The following is a 16,315-nucleotide window of genomic DNA, read 5'->3' as shown; positions in this document are numbered from 1 at the left end:
GCAGATTGGGAGGAGGTAAATAGAGCTCTATTCAAGCAAACCCAGCTGACAAGGGCTCTGAGTGGATGTAACCCTCTTGGCAGAGCAGAACGGCTGCCCCACAGATGTCTTATTTTCGCCAGGAAACAGTTAGGGCGACGGCCCTCCATGCATACAAATCTCACTCAGACTCTACTGAAACATAGATGCGCCCTGTCCAGCTCTAAAACGCCAAAAGAGAGAGAAGAAAAGGGAAAAGCGCCAACGGATGAGGTGATATTCCAGCGATGCTCTAATGGAGTAAGCGTGCCAAGGTTGAGAGGTTCGCGCCCCCCTGTCTGAGACGCAGCCATGCTGAAGAGACTGCGGGCTCGACACTTTGCAGTGGCACGGATTTGAACTCGGCGGCACAACGCACTGCTTACATGTATTTGTTCACTTATTTCAGCAACGGGAGTAAAAAAAAAAAAAAGGTCTTTATTTGCTTCGGTAATTTGTGCTCAAGACGTAAACTGAAGAAAAATACTCAGCCTACAAACGAGGTAAATAAATACAACGTATTTGTGAAGAGAACAACAATATTTGACTGATTTGAAGGAAACGGCGGAGGGCATTTCAGGGAAAAGTGCCACCGGAGTAAGACGAGCTGCACTAAAGCCGCGGCGTGTCTGTAATCTGAAACACTTGGCTGCCCATCGCCTGGCTTCAGCGCAGTGAGCAGCGCTTGACTGACACTTTCATGTGACTGCATACAATTTACAAAGCTCAAATATGTCGAGTCGACCAGCTGAATGAAAGATTTCCATCTTTAAAACATGTCTTAAGATTCGTCATTAAAAGGTTAAAGAGGATCACATGTAGAGTGCCTTGTGAAAGTAATCACATAACACTTGAAATTTTTCACCACCATGTTTCACCATGGGGTTGCTGCATTCAGGGAGATGTGGGGTGTTAGGGTGCATTCACACCAGCACTGTTTAGTCCACTTTAATTGAAATCTAGTTTGTTTGCAGAGAAAGTCTGGTTCGCTTGGGGAGGTGTGAACACGCAATCGAACTCTGATGCGGACCAAATAAAGCAAACTCTGGTCCATCTACAAACTTATTCTCAGTTCGGTTGTAGTGGTTCAAAATGCATATGTGAATCCCAAGCGGACCGGAGACCAGAAACAGACAATAGAGCAGGGCATTCTGGGTAAATACAACCAGAAAACGTGGGAGAAGTGACTTGTCATATTTTGCCAACAATGACAGAGAAATCCTACAACCGATAGAATCTGACCCTACTCCAGTTTTGTTTACATTTTACAGAAAACTAAGTTGATCTCATGTCTTTTTCAGAGGTGTCCGTGTCGTTTCTTTCAGTGGTTGTTGGTGCAGCGCCACCACAGTCGAGGAAGGGAACAGGTTTCAAACATTTGGATCGTTTCACACAGCGCAGTGTGAAAGCGAATCTCACCAGCTTTGGTCCTCAATCAAACCGAGTCTACCGGACTATCAGACGTGAAAACACTCTGAGTTTAGGTCAGTACTTTGACTACGTCATTCAAACACATGGATATGCTTAGATCTGAATCGTCCATTGTAGCATAAGTGTGTTTCATGTTGGTCTAATTTGCCCAGAGCACTTCTCTCAAGGAGTATAAATACATATATAAATACATAAGTGTTGACAGAAAGTATGTGCATTTTATAACAGAAAAATGAATCAACATATTTCACTAAATGAATCGCAAATCTAACAAAATTAATCCAATACGTCCTGGTCCATATTATGATGGCATAAAACAAATTAAGATGAAATATCGCTTGACTCCTCTGGCTCTGGCTGTGATTTGACATGTTTGGGCATGTTTAATGGCTGCGATGACTGTACACTGGACAAACCAGGCTATTACAGGAATAAATCTCCAGTCCGTCAACTCCAGACATTGCCTCACGCTGGACACTGCATGGAGAAACGTTACACAAGCGGGAGGAAAGCAGGACACAAGTCAAGAAGTGTTTGATCTGAGTCGATTCCTGGTGATTACTGGTATTTGTTTTCACCCTGCTTGATACATGTTGTCTACAGGTTTTTTGTTTTGTTGTTCTATTCTTAAAAGCAGACTCTGACTCTTCTCTCTGCACCATCTCACCCACTCTCCTTGGCTGGGACGGTGTTTGAGTGGGAGACGGGAGGCACAGATTTTGCCTGCACGCCTGCTAATTGTGCTTGTTGCTGTGTAAGACACACCCCAACGTGTCACCGCTGAAACATTTGACAGCGAGGTTGGCAATTAAGAGCCGCGCTCCAACAGATGTATTACTGGTAGTCACACGGAGCTGTCAATTTCCCGAGGAATTAGCAGATGGAAGGCGGCGCAGACAAGCAGGGACATTAGCTGCTCTGCGTAGAACGGCTGCAAACCTCCGTCAGATCAGATCCAACGTTGTCGTAATTGGTCAGCTTCTTGAACGGTTTATTGGATAAAGTGTTTAGCGGTATGAGTTGTCAGCAATAGAGGGCGAATCTAAGAAAGATGTCACCTACAGCACCTCTCAAAGGGCTGTGTAAGGTCTTTGAGGTAAAAAAAAATGTGACTGCTTAGAACATTTTCTACCTTTTTTATCTGGCATATATAGCATGCGACTGAAAAACAAAACCACATCTGAAGTAACCTGGTTGCGTAAGTGTGCACATCACCCCGAGACAAATAATATTCTGAAGCAAATTTTGATTCGATTTCAGCATAATGTGTTTCTGGGTACATAACAGTTGTGATTTATGGAGAACCTAATGAAGTCGAAGTGAAGTTCAGCTGTCTTCAATGGACGGGTCAACATTTTTAATTTTATTAAAACCCTAATGATAAAAACACTGTTGAGATCAAGATTTCTTTCACAAGTGTGACCAAGAAAGGCATCAGCACACGTCACGACGACAAGAAAACGAAAATAATAAAAATAGACATTAGAAATATGGAAATAAGTTGTTGAACAATAATCTCACTAGACAAAAGTGTCAGTCAGGAGATGAGTGTAAAAAAAGCATCGTCCGCATAAGGTGGTATACACACATCGGCTAATCCGCTAATGTGCTAATAGCGGAGTTGATTTTTCAATTAGTGCTTCAGCTAACTTGGAAAACGCTTAGATTTCCCTTAAGTAATTTTTCCACATAAATTCTAAAGCGCTAATTTACCGTCATCATTTAGCTAAATTAGCTCAACAACTATAAAACTAAAAGCATGAGTGAAAGGTCTGTTTCTAAGAATGACTTCCTGAAGCAAACAGGTGGATGTGTAATGACCAATCTGACCCTGCTGAGGGCGATACACAGCATTGCATTGACACATGGTCAGTAGCGGTTTAGCTTCCATTAAATACCATGTTGGTGTAGCTTGTTAGCAGAACTAATGTTTGTGTTTAGTGCTTTAGGGTTAGCACAAATAACTGTTTAGCTAGCGGCGCCCACCACTGTGCATATCATGTGGTCAGTGTTGTGGAGATAAAAAATGTTTTTTACATAATGAACTTGAAGGGAACGCAGCTCAACCAAATGTATAAAATGTCTGAATCCTTCTTTGCACGAAAATCTCTTAACTAATCTTTTACCAGGCAGAGTGGGGGAAATATGGCCAAGTAAAGACGTGGAAAGCCCATGCACTCCCAGTAAAGAATAAATGCTGAAATTAAATAGAAGGCGTTTCATCCAAGTATAAGTTTAACGGTGTGCAACTTGGATTTTTATTATTATTTGTTGACCAGTGAAATTGTACAGAAATATACACCATATGAAAGTTGAACTCTGATGTTTTCCTTTACATGAGGTGTGTAGACTTTTGTATGTGATCCAATAATAAAAGTGAAAAGAAAGTTCCAGACCAAACATTCAGACAAAAGCTAAATAATCCCCATCTAACAGATACACAGTGTCTAATAATAACTGCTTTATTTTTATCTCCTCGATCTCTGACTAATGGAAGCCATGAGGACCTCCAGCTGTGTGCTGATAACCTTACTGGTTTACAGCTAAATGCATTTGTGATTACGAGAGCAGATTACAGAAAATCTCCCTATGAAACGAATTACAGAGGCATTAACAGACTATTATGAAAACATAAAAAAAAAACTTGGCCACTGGCACAGTTAAGTATGCTAATTATTTCAGCACAAGTAAAGGCACAGCAGAGAGTTATGAATACAATTCTTCTCACCTAGGAGAGACTCACATAATGCCGCTTTGTCACGTTGTAGTTTTGTAGTTTGGATCATTTTAATATGCAGAAAAGTCGGATGTAGCAGTTTGGAGTGGAGCAGGAAGCTAGAATCTTTCTTAGCTGCTGAGTGTGAGGTACTGACCAGGGGACGTTTCTTATCCTCTTTGACAACCATTGATTCTTGTTTCGTAGAGAGATGATGCCCGTTTCCATCCATTTTGGGAACCAATCATGTCTCAACAGGGGGCGTTGATGACACAACTCGGAAGAAAAACCTAGGAGCAAGATGGCGGACACCATGAATGTGTCTGTGGTCCCCGTTTGCTGCAGTCCTTGTTGTTTCTTTGTCTTCGGTTTGACCAACCCATTGGGTGACGCAATGGGTGACGTCACGGTTCCTGTTGAAGAACCTGGTGCTCCACAGTGCCCATTAGAACCAGATTTGGAGTTTGGGAACGTCGTTCTTCCAGTGGAAAAACGTGACACTGGTTCAAAATCAAATGTACTTTGGTTTGATAAAGTGCCAGAAAGCTTCATTTTTGAAATAGTCAAACAATATAGGGTGAAATAAACTATATGTCAAATTTGTGTATTTCTATGGCTATAATATTGTAAGTCAAAATATACATAGCTAAATCTTTTTAGAGATAGCTAAAAAGAAAAATAAGCTGATATGGGCTGGGTTGACCACATGGGTTCAGCATGTCGATTTACAGTTTGAATAGATTAAATGAAATGAGATGAAAAAAAGAAAAGCGCAAATGGCAACAAAATGAGTAAACCGATTGGGAAAAGGTTAAACTGACCCAGAGTCTAATGATTTCACGGGTCGGTTTCTGATAGCAAGCTCTGAATTGCTTTAAAAACCACAAAAAAATTGCATCATATTCTGGTTTGCACTTTCCTTAATGAGTTATAAAAGAAAGTGCAGGCTTTTTTCCAGGTCCAACAATCTGTGACCATATTTGGTTAAATAGCAATCAGCTGGACTTTGCTTACATCTCATCCTGTACGACTTAAAGCCTAATCTGTGATTTTTTGAAGTACCTCAAATTGGGTGTTTGATAGTGAAAATGCATAATTCAATGTGCCATGCCAAGCTGTGAGATCTACATTCACCTTAGCATGGTCGGTACTTTTTGAGTAAGGTAGCACATTTTTTCTACAGACTTGAATACAGACCAAACTAATAGTTTGGATATTTATAATCTCATCTGTTACTCCTGGCATGTGTTGTTGTGAAGCTACTACAGATGTGATGTTTGTCAGTGCAACAGCTAGCTAACATCAGCAGGATAAATCCTTACCAATCGTGTGCATTCAAATATTTCAGAGTGCGTTTTTCATTGATTCGTATTTTATAAATGTGGGATTTCAGTGCCTCCTCTGTGTGCATTACGGAACAAAGTCTCACTATATAATAATAATAATGAAGCACCAGAAATTCTCTCTATCTAAGCTGACGACTTAAACAAAAAAGTATAAAATACTAACCACACATAGTATTTTAAACCTCTAAAAAAATCCAAGCTATCCCTTTAAAAGTCACAACAATGTGAACCTTGCCTGTGTGCAAGTAGCTTTATAAGATATGACCTTTGAGCTGACATTTAGACAATCTGAAAAACACAACAGCACCAAATACTGTATGGAAAACATAACTCAAATCAAATAACAGGTTAGTACGTTGGGGGAGTTGCTGGCATTTTGGTTCAGGCACAATAAAAGACACCCCTCTCTGAGCTGGTTAAATACAGAGCACACAAATCTTCAAGGAGAAAATCAAACACATGATGTACCAAACAACCAAGCCACTCTCGGACAATAAAAAAAAATAAAATAAAAAAATCCATCAACAAGTGCTTCACACGCCCACACTCTTCATGGGGGAAATCACCGGGTAGCCGTAAGAGCCCCGCTGTTCCTTTGTTGCCGTGTCGCAGGATTTATTCGAAGCAGATGTGATGGTGGTGTGCTTGCAGTGGAGGACAAAACTCACTTGTATTGCGCCTGGAAGTGCTCCTGGACGAAGCTGTGCTGGGCCCTGGGCTGCTGGGACGGGATTGGGTCGGGACACGGCACCTCGTCAGCTCCGCCGGGACCCTGCGGCACAAGGGGAGGTCACCGTGAACACAGCGGCGTGCGCTTAAAATAATGTCACCTGATAAGTTAGAGAAGCGTTATGCTGATGTGCAAGAAGCAGTTTGAGGTCGTGAAGCTTTTATTTTAGCAATAAATTCAAGTTCAGAGGAGGCAGAGAGGACTGACCTCACACAACTCTAACCCCCACAAACCCTCCTCCCGTCTGTTCCCTTTTATCTGTACACCTACAACAGAGAGGCTGGCCTTGGATGGAGATAAAAGAGGAGCAGAAAAAAGCAGACTGATTACTGAAAGACTTGCAAGGTCACCAAACGAGTGTGGGACGGGGTGCTGTAGACAGAGAGGGACAGACAATAGCCCAATGATTACAAGGGCTTCCTCATAACCACACTAAGTAAGAGTAAAGCTTATATAGAACCTCGCAAAAGTATTTGACACTTTACAACAACAAAATGTCATTTATATCAGGTTCATTTGTAAAGCAGTGAGACATTTCAAAGTGTTTTACACTTTAAACACTTAACACAGTAACCAAACATCACATTTTGTCAAATATCATCATCAAAATGGTCAAGAAAATCAAACATATTGATCAGTGATGCAGTGATTATGAGTCAAAGGCAACTCATAAAGGCGGGGTTTATCCTCGATAGTTTGTTCCAGATTTGTGGTGCGTAGAAGCTGAATGCTGCTTCTCCATGTTTGGTTCTGGATCTGGTGGATGCAGAGCAGAACCAGAACCAGAGGACCTGAGAGGTTCTGAAAGGTTGCTATGACAACAGCAGATCTTTAACGTATTTAGTACTGAAACACTCAGTGATTTATAAACTAAGTGTTTTAAAGTCTATTCTTTGAGCTACAGGGAGCCAGTGAAGGGATTTTAAAACTGGTGTTAAGTGGTTTTAGTGAGAACAGCAGCAGCGTTCTGGATCAGCTGCAGCTGGAGGATTGATTTATTAGTCAGATCTGTGAAGACGCTGTTGCAGTAATCAATGCGACTGAAGAAAAACGCATGGATGAGTTTCTCTAGATCTCGCTGAGACATCAGTCCTCTAATCCTGGAGATGTTCTTCAGAGTGTGACTTTCTATCACAAAGTCGGTGATAGAAGGCCGACTTTGTAACCATCTTAATGTGGCTCTGAAGGTTCAGGTCAGAGTCCATCACTACTCCCAGGTTTCGGGCTGATCGCTGGTTTTTAGCTGTAATAATTAAAGCTGCGCATTGACTCTAGATCGCTCCTCTTTACATCCAAAGATAATAACTTCAGTTTTGTTTCTGTTCAGCTGGAGAAAGTTTTGGCACATCCTCACATTTACCTGTTCTAAACATTTATCCGGGGCTTTGGTGGGTTCAGAGTCACCTGTAATGTAGAGCTGTATATCATCTGCATTACTTATTATAACCTGAGCTAGCGGGAGCCTGTACCTGTGGATGTTAATAGGAGGGGGGTCCAGAACTGAACCTTGTGGTACCCCACGTATGATTTCTGTCCACTCTGAAAAGAACCAATGTCCTTGGGATTATTTGTGACTGATTGTGAAAATATTTAGAACCATTTTTACATATAAAATGGTGCTTTGTGTTGTTCTGCCACATCCAGTTTCAATAAAATACATGAAACTTTGTGGTTATAACGTCAACAAACAACAAAACTTGAACTATGAATATTTTTTGCAAGGATTTGTAGTTAAAAAAAAGTACTTTTCTCAAGCTGATACATATAAGGTTAAAACACTGAACCCTCCCTGGATGGATTTGCCGTTTTCTGCTCTTCTACGGAAAAGCACAAAGCTGAGACCAGATCCAGAAAGAAAACAAAGTAATGAACTTTAATTACCTTGAGAAAACGGTGGGAGTTAAATTCAGTTTTCTCTTGACAGGGATTTGGATAATTATGGGCTTGAGTAGCACAAGTGCAGTTAAGGCTCGAGCAAGGCAACACCAGGCAGAAACAGCACATCTCAAACCAGAAGTTTACATAAAAAGACACAAACATGTTTTTCCTCACTATTTGAAGGTGACTGGACCGAATTTGTCTTGTTTTAGGTCAGTTAGAATTATAAAAAAATATTGTTATTTACCAAATGCCACAATAACAAGAGAAAGAATATGTCAATCACTGATTTATTAATGCCTTCAGGATCATAAGTTTACATACAGAATAATTGCTGTCTCTTCAAAGGGGCAGTATTATGTAAAATTGCCTCCTTTGAGCTTTACATCATGTTATAATGTTATTCCCTCATCAAAACACACCTGGAGTGTCGTCTTGATTCTTTCATGCATGTTTGAGCAATCTTAAATCTCCATGGCAACCATTCAGCTCTCCAAACCGCCTGGTTGGACCTTTGAGGTGAAGCTCCTCCTCTGAGCTGCAGCTTCAAGCCTTTGAGCTCCCGCCATACAAACCAGCCCTGCCCCTCTTGGCTCCTTCAGACTAGCCAGCAACAATTAGCATCATACAACCTACTCCTCAGAGCAACGCAGGTCAAAACTGTTGCTAAAGGGTTAACAGAGGAGCCATGTGGTGATGACTTCCTGAAGGCAGAGCTTCAGAAAAATCAGGAGTTTTTAAAGAGACAAAGGCCCAATTTCAAGGCGCAAAATTATGAAATCAATTTTTTTTCCAGCCATATTTGATATACGTAGGTTAACATAGCTACTTGATTGTGCTACAAAATGCCTCCATGTGCCTGAGAAACAAATAATGCTGCCTCCTTAACAGAAGCTTAAAATTCACCCCTGACTGGGTCGGAATGAACATCGGCTGGTTCACCACGGACAAAGAGCCGACCTGACCGGGCTGACAGATTTGCACTTTGCGAGCTTCTCTCAGTTTTGCTCCGTTAACAATTCCTCTGATCTCCTGCTGGTTCCCCGCCTGGCACCTCCACCATTACCTCCACTCTCAAGCCAAGCTGAAAGAACGGGGCAGGAGGTGGAGTGGACGGTCTGCATTTGTCCATGATGTGTGTGAAGCGCATACAAAACAAGACGCCTTGCATTTCACATATAAGCTAAGTCTATTTAAGATTATGCTTGAGACTGAAACCTGACCTGCCTTCTGCGTCTGCTTCATCAGGCACATACAATTCTCCTTTCTTCTTCCTATGAGGGTCAGGGGTTTGTACTTGTTTCTTTGTATTTTCCTCCTCCTTTGTTGGAGCACCAAACTGGAACAGCTCAACACAGCTGATCTTCTTAAAGAGACGGTTTGTGTTTTGTTTTTTTGACATGGGCTTCGATGGAGTTATCAGCAGCTCCGTATATTAGCTACAACAGAGAGCAGAGGTTAGTTGCAGTTTTGCAAAATACCTCAAACTAACACAAAAACGTTTGATTAAAAAATTATGTGGTCGATGAAAACGCCATACAACCAAACCTGAACAGTATCAACTATCCCTTCAAGATAATGTAAAATAAAATCACTAAATACATCTGGATATTTAATACAAAGCAGCAAAGCTTTCCTCTTCCATGTTTTTCTTCCACTAACCTGCTTGCGGATTCCACGGCTATCTTTCCACAGAGATAACAAAACAACTCGGAGTGCAGAGCCGGTTGGGCTTATCACCTCTCAGATATTCAAGCCCAGTCCAGCCATGTCAATAGATTGCAAGGTGTCAGCTGTGTGTTAGGAGTACAGGAACACAGAGGCCCACTGAGAGAAGGACAGAGAGATAGAGAGAGAGAGAGAGAGAGAAGGAGAGGGAGAGCTCAAAGGCTCACTGTCATGTGGTGCAGATTAGCCTTCAGCCGTCTGAACGATCATGTTCAGATACCAGCTCGCCTATCAAAGCTTGTTAGCGCTGCTGGTGACTGAAATCGTTTCACAGGTTGTGAAAATGACCCCAGCAGAGCAGGGCCAGGCGGGGCCAGGCCGGGCCAGGCCGGGGGTCCGTCTCGGGAGTCGCCACGAGTCGCTCCGAAACGGAGATGCAATCTTTAAAATTGCCCGTCAGAAAAAATATGCCTGATAAAAATGCAACCAAACTGGCAGGCAACAGAGGAGGAGCGAGGAAAGGGAAAACAAAAAATATCAAAAAGAGCTATTTTTAGAGAAAGGATGAAAGGAGTGAAGGAAAGGAGAAAAAAGGAGACAAACAGGGTATGAAATCTCCTTTTTTTTTTTTACACATGCTGGGCCTCCGTGTTTATTCTGCAAACGGAGCTCTCACACTTTCACAGTTGGATATGCATTCTGTAGCAACAATGTGTGGGATCCTGACACCTTTCCCACACCTCTGCCTTGTCTTTATTTTATTAATATATAAAAAAAATGGCATCATGTTAATCCTCCTTGCAGCAGCACATGTCACAGCTTGCCTCCCTGCTAAGTTGGTGGTGATTTGTGACAAGTGGGAGCATGTTGGCAGAAAAAAAACAACAACAAAAAAGAAGCAGTGTGGCTAAATTGGAAGTTTGACCATTACATGGTCGGCCTGTTGCTTCCCACACTGGCAGACAAAGTGACTCCACACTAAATCGGCCTTGAACGAGCTTCGTACTCGTTTGTTCTTCTTCCATTTATGTTCTGGGATAATTGTAAACTGATGTGTTTTTGAGTACAAATGATCAAATAAATGTTTTAAAAGGAGCTTCCTTCACTGAAACTTCACAGCTGTTGTGGGTCAGCAAAACTCTTAAAAACCTAAAAGAGTTGCTAGCAGAGAGGCGCCGTTTACAATGGCCTGTGGTGAGACCAGACGAACCGTTTAGCAAATGTGTATTTTATTTTTTTTATATATTTTCTTGGCATTGGGACCAACTCAGATTGATCCTTATCAGTCTATGTTAGTGTTGGGACTCGATTAAAATACTTAACTTAGTTAATTGCTGGGTTTGTAATCATTCACAAGAAATAGTACTTTAATTGAGAACCATTGATCGACAAAATAAGTGACATTTCCAATTTAAAAAGCCTTTATTACTGCACAATTATCAAATAAATCGACATCTGAGCTGAACAATGAAGGTATTTATTGTTTTCAATTTGTTATTTGGATTTATCAGATTGATGAAAAGTGAAACCCATTCAGTTTTTTATTAACTCCTGATCCTTAATGAAACATCTTAAATAAATACTTTTGTAGAAAAGTGGACTGTGGACGTCTGTTTAGATGCTTGAACGGCTTTGCTGATAGGCTAACTCCTTTTAGCGTAGAAGCGTTCAATCAGATAGTTTTTCTAAAACAAAAATTAACACCTACTACGCCAAAAGAAGCAGCTTTGTGGCCTGTTGCCATTAGCAGATGTCGTGCGTCAGATTTACAGGCGTACCAGAAACACCATACAAAGTTAGTGTTTAATTGCCTCAAAATTTTTAGCGGGTTAAATAAATCTGTAATTAATATATTGAAGATTACTCTTATTCTAAAACAAAGAAAATAATCACAGAGCTCACATTTTAACCGCCTCTGGCGTCTTACTTTAAGGATTAGTAGAATTTATGCAGCTTGCATGGCTAACATTACTAAAACAACTGACTCTGCATTTATTTTTTTAAGGTCGTAGGTCATTATCAAAGGACTGCCAATGTTTCCAGATTCAGCGTTCTCAGTAAAAGCCAGACAAAACAGAATAAAACACCAACATCCACTTAAATCCCTTTACTTCCTCATTTTTATGTCATGTCTGAACTCTATATTTCATTTTTTTTTTTTTTAGGGAATATTACGGGCCTTTAAATAGTTTAGTTACACTGGATTTCATTTAGGGGCATCGGATGCAGCAGCATTCACAATTATGCAGTACTTTGTGCAGGTCTGCACTCAGGATCTCAGTATTGTACGTTGACGTTTTGGAGCTGTAACAAAGCAAAACAATAAAAACATAGTGAAATATTTAGCATATTTAACAGAGGCTATTCTACCGGGGCACAAACCTGCGCAGCAGCTAATCTTAAACACAAGCAAAGCCTGAGAACCGTCTACCGGTGGCTAATCTGTAAGACGACTTGGTGCCAGGAGAGTTGCCTGTGCCAGGCCCCGAGGAGCCTGGGAGAAAATTAAAAAACTCACCCTGGCACCTTGGAGCGACGTAATTGATTTCTAGGATTTAGATAAATGACAACGATACAGAGAGCAGCTGAGCAGTAGCTTAGAGCCCGGGCGCTGGCTCAGCACCGTCAGCAGGAGGCCAGAGTTCACAAGGACTGATATTAGGAGTCAAAAGAAAGAGGAAGAGAGAGAAGGCTGTGATGAATGGTGGTGGGGTCAACTGTTTTGCAGCTCAAAGCTGCTTGGTGGAGGAACAAATTCTGCCTGTAAATAAAAGATAAAAATAAAAATAATAATTAATAGTTTGTTCGATTAAAATGTGTTCCAATTGAGTAGCTGATACCTTCCGCTTCAGTTTTTCTTTTAGTGCTGTAGTTTGGCGCCATCCAGCACAGAGTGCTGTTGGTCACCTTGAATTGGAGCCAGTTGATACAGGAATAAAGATGGTGGGGCCATACCAGAACAGGAAAGAAAAAACGGTGCAAACAGTGTGGAATGCAAAATGAACTTGACTGATGTCATTCAGTCGAGCTCCATGACGGGTTTTACAAAGGCACATTAGAGCCATTGTAGATAAAAATGGAGTACATTTCCTGCAAAAGGATAATCTTAGAAAATGCTTTGACTTTTGAATCTCGGAAATTTCTAAGTTAATTCTTTTCAGAAAATGTATCTCAAAATCGGAGTCAACTTTTCAAACTCAGAAATTTTCTTTTTTTCTTAGGAAATTTCCAAGATTTTTTGCAGAAATTTACCCCTCATTTTTTGTCCATCTAAAGCGATCCATGCAAAAATGACTGATTTGCTACAAAGGTAAAAACAGCATGACAGAAAAGTGGTGGTTAGTAAAATGCAGAAAAACTGCAAGATAATTACAGTAAAATATTGTACCACGGGGAATAAAGTGTTTCACATATTTTTTCATCTTGTTTTGTTGTATTTGTTTTATGAACACGTCCAAGTTTAATAATGTGAGAAAACCAGCAACTTTCTGTTTATTAAGTCAGTACTTAACACAGCTGAAACAAAATAGTGTTAAAATTTAATTATGTTTTTTAAATTCAGTGTTGTCCTTCACCTTATGGAAAGACACTCGAAGCTCTTGACACGAGAAATTTCAAGTAATTCAGAAAATGGCTGCTTTTCAATTAATCATTAGACGATCGATAAGATCAATCAACTTTATATTAACTCAATTAATAGCTGTTAATCACAAGGAGATCAACCAAGAGTTTTAAGCCAGCGACGGTAAGTCAAAAAGGTCCTGAACAGATTACCAGACTGTTTGTTCGCTTTGTGAAGGCTTTCAATAATTCACCCCCAAACATTTTTGCGTGGAGTGATTCCACAACCTCTCAGAGAAAACGCAGACCTCCCATCGTAAGAGACCACCCTCCTCATCCTGATGGGTTTTTGGGGGACATAAGAGGAAGCAAACCATTTAAAAAAAACCTTGAATAATTCAGGCGAGCCGCAGAAATGCGCAGACAAAAAAATCACTATGGAGGAGTGATTGAGAACACGCAAACAGCACCTTGGTCCCCGTGGCGATTGTTATGAGAGGGTCCGAGAACGATGGGCAGCATCCGGTAAGACACAGCATCAGCACGTGTGTGTGTGTGTGTGTGTGTGTGTGTGTGTGTGTGTGTGTGTGTGTGTTTATTGACAGATGGAGCCAAGAGAGCTATTGAGTAAGTGGTGTATTCAGCTGACATACAGAGTGTTGATAAATAATGGACGGTCTCCCTTGGCGCAGCGTGCTTTCATGCGGTTTTCCTCTCTATAAATAGTCCATAAATAATAGTGAAGCTCGAAGCTTTTCTTTCGGACCCCTCAGCCCATTACTGGCCACATTGTTGAGGGGCAACATGCAGAGAGAACACAGTTCGGCGCAAAAAACTCAAACTGACCTCAGCGTACAGTAGGCCATTGTTGACCGATAGAATAAAAATGGCAGAACAACTCAAGTATGTCCTCTCAAAGGTCAATAAACTAATTATTAGAGAACATTTTTAACTCTGGGACAAAACGTCATGTCCTGTTACTGGTTTTCACAACTGTTGACTTGTGCTGTGACTTTGTTTCTTTTCAGTCCCTGTCACTGGTGTATAAAAAAAAAAACAACTATAACACATAAATAAACAATGTTCAGCCTGGTGGGGCGCAAGTAAAGCCTGGTGGCCCACCAGGCTTATAATACACTGGAGGAAACCTTCCATTTGGATTTTATTTCAGGGTATCAGACTGCAACAATTCAGATTTGGTTTGCTGGGAGGATGTGATAACCACGTTTTCCAATTAGGCACTACTTTGTGTCTAAGTCGAGGCGAGACAGCACAATACAGGAAGCTTTACTTTCCCAAACTCTGATCACACAATTTGGCTGCACAGCCCACATGCTGAGCAAGAGAGCCGAGAACGTTTCACAGATAAAGGATGCTGACCAAAGCTGCAAGAAATAAATTCAATTAAAATGACAAATGGTGACTGTGGGATTTTCCACATTTTCCTCCTTCACCTTTACAGTTTTTTTTTCCTCAGCTCTGAGGTCGTTTGTCTCAGCTGCCAGTCGGTCACGGCGAGAATGACCCGGTGTTTATTACCTGCTGCAGCATTTCTCTGTCCGAGTTTTAATGCGCCGCTGGGTTCTCTCTGGTTCTCACCAGGAAATGGACAGGATGCTCTAAATAACTTTGAGTATTATTGCGCCTTTGAGTGACATATTTTGGCCATGAACATGTTTTTTCTGTTTTAACTACGGCTCCCTGCGCTGAGGTAGGACTTCTCGTCTCCTCACGCAGCCATTAATCTGCTCGGAAAGAGCCAATCTGCATCTCCGAAGCTCCTGATCTGATGGGATTTATCGCCACGCCAGTAAGTTATTAAATGCCAGCTATATAATTTTTTTGTCTTTTGATGAAAGGCTGCTTTTCTAAATTGGCTTTGGATTGCGCGGCAGGATGGACAATTACAACTTTGGAGTGCGATTGAATTTAATTCAAGACGGCACATTAAAAACTGGACTCGCCGCTCAAATCATTTCAATCAACAGCCGCTTAAATCACTCCAGTCCGGCCCGGTTTCAGCCGATTTAATTGACACGCTCTCTGGAAAAGCCTTCACTCAGCAAATCCGAATCATTTAAACACTCAGCGTCGGCGCTTTCTGCCAATCAAACCCAGCGGGTTTGTGGGTAATTCCTAAGTGAGGACCGAGGGGATTTTCTGTAGAATCAAAGAAAAAAAAGGAATTAGTTTGTTCATTTACCGTAATGGCTGCACCAAATAAGGCGACGTACGTTGTTCTTCAAGAGTGAAGTGAGTTTAAAAAAATAAATAAATAAAAAAAAATCGAGCTTTTTTTTCTCTTTTTTTTGTTACACTGTGACCTTAAAAGCTAATTTGAGCTGCTGATTTAAATGTTCATCTGCAGGGTAATTAGAGAGAAGCAGACTCCTTTTCAAAAAAGCAAGCTAGTAGCACGCTTCCTTTTATTCTTATTTAAGGGCCGTCCACAATTGTTGCTGTGGCTGATTGCAGCCATTTGTCCTTGAACTTTAATTTAATCAATAAATCACGGCAGAAGCGTGTGTGTGTGTGTGTGTGTGTGTGTGTGTGTGTGTGCGTGTGTGTGTGTGTGTGTGCTCGGTTTAAAGCCTCATTGTGTCGCAGTCTGAAAGTCCCGGGTTCACAGATCGGCCTCTAGATTTGACTTTACACACACAATGTTCACGTGAAAAATCACACATGGGTCGTGTTGAGTTTATTTGTTCAACACATTTCAGACGGGAGGCAGTTCAAACTGCTTTACATCATAAAGTCACCGACTGTAAAACAAGCAACAAACGTCACATTTTCATCAAAATCGCCATATTGATCAAATATGTTGATCAATGTCCCTTTTTCTACTCATCAAAGGCGACTCTAAACAGGTGAGTTTTATGCCTTGATTCAAAGTATGTCAGTGTTTCGGCAGTTTTGCAGTTTTCTGGAAGTTAGTTCCAGATTAGCGGAGCATTAAAGGTGAAGCAT

The 16,315-nt window shown here is 41.1% G+C and overlaps 1 protein-coding gene across 1 annotated transcript in view; it reads right to left on the bottom strand.

Moving 5' to 3' along the window:
* usp43b (ubiquitin specific peptidase 43b) overlaps positions 1-16,315 on the bottom strand; it is an 81,538-nt gene that overhangs the window by 40,815 nt on the left and 24,408 nt on the right. The window contains exon 3 of the mRNA XM_088008130.1: positions 6,180-6,283. Coding sequence (XP_087864256.1) covers positions 6,180-6,283 — 104 coding nt within the window. The remainder of the gene's footprint in view (positions 1-6,179; positions 6,284-16,315) is intronic.

Source organism: Poecilia mexicana, unplaced genomic scaffold, assembly GCF_051168715.1.
Source record: "Poecilia mexicana isolate PSO_F unplaced genomic scaffold, ASM5116871v1 scaffold_8, whole genome shotgun sequence".
Classification (NCBI taxonomy): domain Eukaryota; kingdom Metazoa; phylum Chordata; class Actinopteri; order Cyprinodontiformes; family Poeciliidae; genus Poecilia; species Poecilia mexicana.
Note: the sequence above shows the minus strand (reverse complement) of the source record. Positions and strands in the feature narration are given on the sequence as shown.